The sequence below is a fragment of the Nuphar pumila genome, chromosome 16 (genome assembly GCF_984573655.1).
Source record: "Nuphar pumila chromosome 16, dmNupPumi1.hap1.1, whole genome shotgun sequence".
Taxonomy (NCBI): domain Eukaryota; kingdom Viridiplantae; phylum Streptophyta; class Magnoliopsida; order Nymphaeales; family Nymphaeaceae; genus Nuphar; species Nuphar pumila.
Window position 1 is genome coordinate 86,739,450 of NC_143264.1, and position 10,163 is coordinate 86,749,612.

Sequence of the window (10,163 nt, forward strand, 5' to 3'; positions counted from 1 at the left end):
TCTTCCTTTTTCTTTTTGGGTATATGCTGTTAATGTAACGTTGATAATAATAATAATAATAATAATAATTGGAGAGAGTAAGCTAGGGAGAGGGAAAACGGGATCCAGACTTTTACCCAAGTCACAAGACAAGGTGTCTTTTTCATGAGAACACCGTTCGGTTACCTGGCAACTTTTTTAACAAATTGACGACGAGGTGTCCACAGAAGTTTTTAAGGGGATTGAGGGTTTTTTGGTCATTATCCACAACAGCGATGGTTCATTGTGTATGGTGGTTTTGGTCCTCTTCATCTTCATCTTCATCTTCATCTTCCTCTTCCTCCCGTTTCCGTATAAAGCTCCGAGTCCATCAGAGCCACGGCTCGCATCCCCAGATGGATGACCAATCAAATTGGGGGTGAGAAAACTGACAAGCAGGTCGATCGTGGGACAGGAGACCAGGTCAATCGGTCCGAGACGAGCACCAGGCCTTAGTCCAAGAGTGAGCAGACTTGGGCAGCATTTCTTATGGCATTCAGATCGTTTTGTCGAGTGACCGTACTGGGGATACCACGTCAAAGGGCGTCATCTGCCCGACCACGGCCGCAGAGAAGGACCTGCTCCCTATGCCTCTCCCCCACCCCTCGCATCTCACATACATACACGCACGAGATAGAGAGAGTTGACCATGGTTAGTTAGTTTAACTGGAGGATCGAGTTAGTCCCACAAAAAAAAAAACTCATAAACCACAAGCCAACAGGCAACAGCAGCAGAAGTTTTAACCATGGTTAACCCGCTAGGGTTACTGCCTGAGTTTGGTTAGACCTTTTGGACTTACGATAGGCGGTTTCTTTGTTTTGGACTTTTTTGGCCCATCCCCATCTCCCTCTTCCTCTTCCTCTTCTTTTTTCTTTATTTTCAATATAATAACGACAGAGTAATATATCGAGATAAAATAAAACAAATGGTTTCCCCTATATATTTTATCTGAATTAAATTCCCGCTTTCAGATCTTGTTCCCTCTCTCTCTCTCTGTACGTGGGGGTTCCTTGAATTCAGTAGATGTATGCGGAGAGATCCAGAGCTCATAAATGGAGTTGGGGGGTGTGGGTGCTCATGAATGGAAAGAAGGATGTGATGTGTTGCTGCTCAGACTCAGAGAGTTGAGAGTTGAGCGGAGCCAACTCTTGAATTTTCTGCCGTAGCCCTTTTGGGTCTCCTTCAGTCTGAGTGACAAAGAAGAAGAGGAAGGAAATCTCCTATTTCCTTCCATATGCGTGTATGGTCTTTTCTAGAAATTTCCACTAACAGCTAACAAAGGTTTCGAAAAGGGAACGATGGAGGTGGGATTGTAGACGGGCACATGTATAACTTCGTTTCCCTCGGCTGGTTTTGGTGTTGGAGGAGTGATCTGTTGAGCAATTCTAGTGGGCTCATCAACTTTGGCCGAAATGTGAGGAGTTTCATGAAGTTGATGCTGTAAGAGTGGAGCTATTTCCTGTTTCTTCATTCTCATTTCCTTTCCCGTTTGGCCATCTCTGATAACAATAACAATGAGAAGAAGAGGATGTCTTGGTGTCATATCTCATTTTTTATGGTAACTTAGCCGGCATAAGAAATTTTCTGGAGAGAGAGCCAGATTTTAGGGCTTTTCTTCTTGCAACTTAGGTTTGGAAATTGTTTCAAGAGTGGAGTGGACGAAAAGTGAATCTTCAGGTATTTGCTTGGATCTCTGGTAATGATACACAAAGGTTTTACGAGAGTTCTTTTTTACCCCTAAATTTCCCTTTTTTTATTCAAAAGAAATATGGAGGCTTAGGAAAGGGGGAAATGGGTAAGCATATATTGGGTTTTCCTATTTTGGAGACTTTAATAAATCTGGCCCTTTTTTTTCCATGATGAAGGAAAACAACGTGAAGTGTAGGTGTTTTGGTAAGTTCCTTCCGTGTTGAACACCATTTCATGTGCAGCTGCAGACATAAAATCTTACTTCTTCAGATTGCTTTTCTTTCTTTTATCTTTTATGAAATAAAAAGTTCCTTTTTTCTCTGCATAAACTTGTTTTGATATTTTTTCCCTTCTATTTTCTTGTGCCTTCGTTACTTGGTCTAGTCTTTCCACGAGTTTGTAATTTCCTTTGTAGATTTTTCTGCTTCAGCAACAGCATTTTAGGCCGTGTACATTTTGCTCCCTTTTTTATTTATAAATTTGAAAGGGGGAGCATGGGTTGTGGTTTGAAGAGTAAGCTGGGTGTTTCTGCTCTGGTCCAGTCAGTATACTGCGCCTTATCTCGTTCTTGCTAGCTTTAACGTTGGCTCATCATCGAAACGATGTTTTGTCACGGAACTTTTCTTTCTTCCTTTCAGTTTTTAAATTGCTTTCTATACCGATATGAACTTTTTGATGGAACCCTGATTGAATTCCGAATCTGATTTAGGTGTGATTAGGGACGGTGGGGCATGTGTGCGGGAAGGAGGGATTGAACCTCCAACCTTGTCAAGACTACATGCTCTGTCATTTAGCTATTCCGGCCCTCTTCTTCATCCCCTCTGTAGAAAGATCTCTTCCACTCCTTAATGCCTGAGGATTCACCACAATTTATGGAGAAACATGCTTCACTCCAATAACCGCCTCCACTAACTGCACATCAAGAGCCCAGTACCTTGGTGTTCATTGAATTTCATATTGTGAGACCCAGATCGAATACACACGTCCAACACTTTCATTCCATGTTAGTCAATCTTCAGTTAGTTCACAATAGGTTATGATTCACTTTTATACATTGCACATAGAAGAAACCACCCATGTAAAAATTCCATTTCTAACTGTGATATCACAGAATTCCTCTGTGTGTTTTTTCAACTTGCATTTGTTGGGCTCTTCGTTTTCTTTGGGATAGAAAAGATTGGTAGTTCAGTTTGTACCTTCGTCTTCTTTAATTTTTTTTTGTTCGGTTGTTATAGGTGGCTTCTTTTCGATCTATAATTTATTGTGGCATTCCTCCTTTTTTTGTGTAATTAATCTTCTCCCCAACACCCCTCATCCCTGCCCAACAAAAAAACAAATCAAAGGAAGGGAAGGGGAAGTCTTTTAACGCTCATGTAAGAATTCTCTTCTTCTTTCTTTCTCAGGTTTTTAATCAGCAAATTTAAAACTGACAAGGAAAAGCAAATTCATAAGAGCTCTGCTTCTGGTGCAATTTAAATGCTTTTTCCTCCGCTCTTCTTTCGACGATGATTTTGGCAGGGAATTCGTTCGCCACCAAGGAAGCGAACCACTCTATTCCTGGTGGAGAGAAATGCTTAGACTCGCAGCTGTGGCACGCTTGTGCGGGAGGGATGGTTCAGATGCCTCAAGTCAACTCGAGGGTCTTCTACTTTCCGCAAGGCCAAGCAGAGCACGCTCAGGGGGACGTCGACTTCGGCAACCGCCCCCGCATCCCTCCCTTCATCCTCTGCCGGGTCGTGGGCGTCAAGTTCAAGGCCGACCCCGAAACCGACGAGGTCTACGCCCGGATCCGGCTGCTCCCCCTGAGGAACGACGACCCTTCTGCCGAGTTGGGCGACGACGGAGGAGGAGGGTTCGCCGATCCCGGCGAGAGCTCGGAGAAACCGGCCTCATTCGCGAAGACGCTAACGCAATCGGACGCCAACAACGGTGGCGGGTTCTCCGTCCCCCGGTACTGCGCCGAGACTATCTTTCCCCGCCTGGACTACTCTGAGGACCCGCCGGTCCAGACGGTGCTCGCTAAGGACGTCCACGGAGAGGTCTGGAAGTTCCGGCACATATACCGCGGGACGCCTCGCCGGCACCTGCTGACCACCGGCTGGAGCACGTTCGTTAACCAGAAGAGGCTTGTAGCCGGCGACTCCATTGTCTTCCTCCGAACTGCTAACGGCGACCTCTGCGTCGGCATTCGACGGGCCACGAGGTGGGAGAGCTCGTCGCCGTCCGGCTGGAATCCGGTGGCTGGGAGCTGTGGGTACGGGGGGATGGGAATGGGCGTTAGGGGAGGTGAGGAGTGCAGGTTCTTGGTGGACGAGAGGAAGGGTGGTGGTGGTGGTGGGAAGGGGAGGGGCAGGGTGAGCCCCGAATCGGTGGTGGAGTCGGCGAGTCTGGCAGCGAGGGGGCTTGGATTCGAGGTGGTGTATTACCCGAGGGCGAGCACGCCGGAGTTCTGCGTGAAGGAGCCGGCGGTGAGGTCGGCGATGAGGGTGCTGTGGACGGCGGGGATGAGGTTCAAGATGGCCTTCGAGACGGAAGACTCGTCCCGGATCAGCTGGTTCATGGGCACCATCTCCGGCGTCCAGGTCGCCGACCCGACCCGCTGGCCTAACTCACCTTGGAGGCTTCTTCAGGTAAACCCACAGACCCCTTCAGTGACTCTTGCCCCCTCCTTTCGCGATGATGCCGGTTATGGCCTTGAAATCAATTCGAAAATTAACCCAACTGGCCAACTCTTCTCCAGTTTCTTTTTATTTAGTTTTTTTATTTGCAACATTTGCTTTGCCTATCTTGGAGTTATGTCTGTTTGGTTCTTTGGGTTAGAGTAGCAATCCGATTCCTCTCTCGATCCTTTTGAGAATAGAAATTTGTGTCACCAACAAGATGTACCCTGTATTCTGAGTTCCTTATTTTGTTGCGCAGTGGTTGAATTGAAAATGTAGTTTTGGGCAATTAGGGTTCTTTTAACAATCCCCGGAGAGAGCGAGAGAGTTTTTTCCAAGATGGGTTATATCATTTTGGTGGAGGGTGGGACGGTGGTTAATGTTCCGGCTGGCTGCACATTATTAACGTTATATATACATATACAGTAATGTGTTTCTTTGGATCGCCCGAATGTGACCTAACCTGTATACAAGTTTTTTCTTCTGGTGATCCAAAATCAATGGCTATATATATATATATATATATAATGGGGGGTGCAGGATCTGTCGGTGCCGTGACGCTCGCAAGCCTGTTTCATTCTCTCTACTGTTCTTGGAACTGTTATCATCTTTGAATCTGTCTGTTTTTTATTCTTGGAGTCACGTGCGATGCGAAAGACCATGCTCACACATTGCGTTTCCGCTCTCTCTGGATACGAGGATAACTGGAAACAGCAAGACTAAATGGGGAGGGGTCGTCCTTGTTGTCTTTGCAGCTCTCTCTCTCTCTCTCTCTCATGGACATGGCTAAAAGGGCACGGGAGACGCTACAGTCATCAGGAATAAACATCGTTGAGTGTACCTCAGCTGGTAGACGTGTCAGAAGGGAAGACGATGATGTTCCTCTCCTCTTTTGAACATTCACCGGAACTTCTTAGCTTTTGTGAGTGCGTTGGTAACCGGTGAGGTTCATAAGTTATGGAACCAAGAGCGGGCTTTGAGTCATGATGTCTTTTGCTAACTTAGGCTCCCGAGGCCCAAGTTGTCTCTTCTTTCAGGGTTCCCCCTTCCTTTGTGCTAGTGGGCGGTTTGGGCTACGCCGCTGTTTAGCTTCACAACAAAATATTCGATGTCCATCCGACCCTCTCTCGTTCTATTTTTCTCCTTTTTCTGCGTTTACGTCAGTTTACATATGTATATACATGTCGTTGATTAGTTCAGAATCACATTATCTTGTTTTTTGGCTTTTGAAGTTTTGGCGAAAGTTGAGTGCGCGTGGCAGATAAATGTTTAATGTGCTCTTATCATGTGTCATGATCAAGATCAGTTCAGGTGATGATATGTCAAAACACAAAACCTTCTTGTTTTTGGAATCACCACCGTCCATGCCTTCATCACTGCCATTCACCCTGCAAACGGTAGAGCCCACGAGGCATCAAAAGTGCTGTTGTCATGCTTACACAAAAAGATCTAGACCATGGAAGGTGGTGATTTAAAAAAAAAAAACAAGAATTTTGAGTTTTAAAAAAACAAAAATTTTGTGTTTTTAACATATCACCTGATCTGACCTCGTCATGATGCTGGCGGAGAGTATACCCTTTGCCGCAAGGAATCTGATCTTGGGCATCTTATGGTCTCAACATTTAACTTCATAGAGCTAATTATAACTTTTCTTAATATAATGCATAAGAATTGTAAGCGTTCATTGGTCCATTCCTACGTTCATCGTGCTTGCTTGTCCTCCGATGGGTGCCTGTATTCTTGTGGTTCGTGATACTCTCTCTCTCTCTCTCTCTCTCTCTCTCTCTCTCATATTATATAGGATTCTTTAGGTAAATTTCTGTTTTGTGTATGCTGCTATGCGTGTTCATTGATAATAACCTTTTTTCCCACCATATCTGTCTCGTTAATAGGTCACATGGGATGAGCCAGATTTATTGCAGAACGTGAAAAGAGTGAGTCCATGGTTGGTTGAAGTGGTGTCAAACATGCCTAGCATTCAGTTGATGCCTTTCCCACCGCAGAAGAAGTTGCGGCTCCCACAGCACATGGACTTCCCATTGGAAAACCACACTCAGATTGCTACACTTTCTGGCAGTACTTTCAGGTCAACCAGCCCATTGCACTGTATCATGGACAACGCTCCTGCAGGCATACAGGGAGCCAGGCATGGTCAAATTGGTTTTTCTTTCTCAGACCTCCATCTAAACAAACTGCAGCAAGGGTTGTTTCCGGATACTCGCCAGCAGAATGGGCTTGGTGCATTGTCCACTGCCACTGTTTCCACGGAGCTTTTCATTGGGAATTCTGGTATGCAGGACAATGTTTCCTGTTCGCTGGCAATCGACATTTCATCCCAGAGTGCAAAGAAAACTGGCAAGAGAAAGCCAACCGAGTTTCTGCTATTTGGGAAACCAATCCTCACAGTCACGGAGCAGATGAAATTGGGATTTTCTCCATCAGATGGCTCTGGAGACTCCTCTGCCCTTAAAGAAAACAGTTCAACTGATGTAAAACTGGAGAAACTAGAAAATTATCCCTCAGAAAGCTTCGGTTTTGGGACACATCAGCAGAGGCTACTGAATCTCTCATCTTCGTTGTTGAAGGATCGTTGCAAAAATGAGATTAATCTGGGAAATGAGGATTACAAGAAAGCATTCGAGGACTGCGCTAGTGGCCATTGTAAGGTGTTTATGGAGTCGGAGAATGTAGGTCGAACGCTTGATCTGTCGGTGGTTGGTTCGTATGAAGACTTGTACAGGAAACTCGCAAACATGTTTGGAATTGAAAGATTAGAGATGCCGCGTAACGTGCTCTACCGAGATGCAAGCGGGGTTGTTAAGCACACTGGAGAAGAACCATTCAGGTAAATTTTTCTTGTGCTTTTCTTTTGTTTTGCTTGCATTCTCATTTCAAAGTGAAGTGATTGTGAAAGAATGATGTCGTTTCACTTGTTCTATCAACGACTTGTAAGCCTAGACTTCAACAGCGGGCTAAAACCATAGCCTTGCCATCGCGATATGAAAACCATGTCAATCAGTCGTGCCACCAATCTGCAGCTTTGCCACCCCAAGGTCAAAAGGTAGCTCTGCGTGTTGGTGAAACTAGGGTGCTAAAATGTCTGTCACAACTTTTTAATTAACCTTACGAGTACGCATCGCAGACGCACAAAGACCTTCCCTTTTTTGTTATGTGAGGTGCAGGAGCATCTTTATTGTCATTCAAGGGAGTTCTTGAGGAATCTCTCAAGTTTTATACTCGTTCTTTCCCTAAAGAACGGGAGGGTGGTGCGTGTTCTCCCCCAAGACGGCAGTTAGCTACATCGCGTGTTTGAGGGGTCTCAATGAGCTCTATGTATGTAAGCACATGGGGCTCGTATCCTCATGTTTGTCAACATCAGTTAGCATCAGAGTCCGTTGCGATTGCAAAGACTTAAGTGCCCTTTCTCGAGAAAATGACAAAAATGTTCATTCAAAAAAAGAAAAAACGACGGTTCGAAAAAAGGATAAAAATATCCTCCAGAAAGTTGAGGATGATGTTAAACTCTTCAAAGTCCAAACAGCGAAACAAACCTAAACCGCTCTCTTTTTTTTTCGTTTGAACTTTCTGTCGCCATCTTCTTCTTCCTTCTTTGTGAAACACTGTATTAAGGGAGGCAAAGAACTGACGATCCGATGGTGATCGTCATCTTCTTTTTGCTAGCAGTGGTCAAAATGTTGCCCTCGTCCCGTGAGCAATCGATTGCGGTGGCCCCTTTGCCACCTTCGAGGAACACCTACAACGAAATCTTTCTTCAGTACACCTACAATGGAGTCTTTCAAAGTATAATCCGTCTACCCTTACGTCGGCAATACTTTCGATCAGGGCTATGCCTTCCAGGCCACTCTGATGCTACTCAATACGGGCGTTCGCACCCTCAAGTCTTGGCGGGCATTCGTCGGTTTCTGGCACTGCGAGGTCCTCGTCTCCACCTCTGGCATCGTGCTCTTTGACAGGACCCACCTCTCTGCCAAATCAATGGCAAATCGCTATGTGATATTCATAAATTGTTATATCGAGTAGCGATTTACAAAAATTGCTACTGCGAAAATAAATAGCAAATCGCTATGCAATTTTTGTAAATCGCCAAATCGAATAGCAATTTACGAAAATTGCGTAGCAAAAAAAATGGAAAGTCGCTAAATCAAGTAGCGATTTATGAAAATTTAGTGAAAAAAATAAAAAAAAAATACTAAATTGAGTAGCGATTTATGAAAATCGCGTAGCAAAAAAAATAAAAAATCACAAGAAAGGGTGTTACGAAAACCTCAAGCAAAAAACAACCAAAGAAAACATATAAGCGCTACGATCAAACACAATACTTTATTGTTTTTTTCGACAGTTACAAGAGAAAAAGAAAAGAAAGAATTTATACAATGCCCCCCAAAAAATTTGTTCTGGAGGCACTACCCTCAGAGACACCCCCCCCCCCCCGCCAGGGGTGGCCTCTCTTGGACCCTCGTCTGTTGATCGTGCAACGGGACCAGCGTCGGGGGCAGCCCCCAGAGCCTCCTTCTATAAGGGTAAAAACTCGGAATCAGGATCCACAACTCATCAAGTTGAACCATGCTACAGTATAGGATCATTTGTTGGATGTGCACAGAGGCAGAAAGAGAAGAGAGAGAATGAGAGAGGGTTGATGTTCATGGCCTTCTTCGGGGGAGATTCATTTCTTGGATAATCCTGCAGTGTAGGGACTGGGTCTTAAATAACCATCTTCGGAGTACTTAAGTCTTTGCAACCGCTTTTTGTCTAGAATCATCGTTTGTATGGCACCAATGGAGGAAAGGATATTAAGTCTTTGCAACCACATCAGACTTTGATGCTGACAAACATGGGGATACGAGCTGCACATGCTTACATACGTGGCGCTCATTGGGACCCGAACACGCGATGTAGCTAACGATCGTCTTTTTTTTTTTTTGGGGGGGGGGGGGGGGGGGATGCATATAACCTACTTCGCTAAAGAACGGATGGTTCCCATGCTAATGGGACGTATTGGGTTGGATCCCTCTTTTCTCTCTCTTCAAAAAAAAAACTTCAGCAAAATCTTGTTATTCTGATCCATTTTTTCTATACTGAACTGATTTGGTTCTCTCATTGCAGTGAGTTCACAAAAACAGCACGAAGATTGACTATTTTGTCAGACTCCAGCAACACAGGAAAGTGAAGTGTCTTGTATCCTGAGAGAGTCAACTTTTGTAATTTTCCCCCATTAAATATCAGCTTTTGTAATCTTTCCGCCATTAAAAGTTTCTGTATCTGTGATTTTCAGCTTCCCACCAACTAGCAGATGAAACTCAATCAGGCTTCCTTGATTTAGTTTCATCTGCTGGCAGTCTTTTTTTTTCCTTCCTATTTGCGTGTTAAGTCTATAGAAAATTGCTAAATTAAATAAATAAAAAATTACACTTTGCAAGGTTCATGTCGACTATCTAGGCGCTTTTCCATCTTAAGTGAAATCTAGTGGAATGTCAAGTTTGTCTCGCTGGTTACACATTTCTTCTTCAAGATGGGAGAGAGACACGGGGATCTGAAACCACCACCTCTTGTTTAAAGTGTCAAACACGCCAACAGCGGTTGCACCAAGTTTGGTGGTGCGTTCCGCCTATCGAGCTCTGAATTTGATAGAGTTGCTTGAAGCAGTCATGTAACCCACTCGACTCGGTGTTACCATGTACGCGAGCATGCAGTGTACCGGGAAAATGACGGAGATTTTTATACAAGTGGTCCCAGCCGTTCAACCGACATGACTGGTGCATTATGTCCCTAAGGGG

The 10,163-nt window shown here is 44.7% G+C and overlaps 1 protein-coding gene across 2 annotated transcripts; it reads left to right on the plus strand.

The window, feature by feature from the left end:
• The first annotated feature begins 964 nt into the window (after positions 1–964).
• Positions 965–9,800, plus strand: LOC149813997 (auxin response factor 18-like). 2 transcript variants are annotated; one of them, XM_089991897.1, is made up of 4 exons: positions 965–1,696; positions 3,112–4,338; positions 6,261–7,213; positions 9,493–9,800. In XM_089991897.1, exons 2-4 carry the CDS (start codon positions 3,214–3,216, stop codon positions 9,554–9,556), a joined length of 2,142 nt encoding a protein of 713 aa, XP_089848023.1. In that variant the 5' UTR covers positions 965–1,696; positions 3,112–3,213; the 3' UTR covers positions 9,557–9,800. The 2 variants fall into 2 exon arrangements, with proteins under 2 accessions (XP_089848023.1, XP_089848024.1); XM_089991898.1 differs by having other exon boundaries at positions 1,002–1,459.
• The last annotated feature ends 363 nt before the right edge of the window (positions 9,801–10,163 follow it).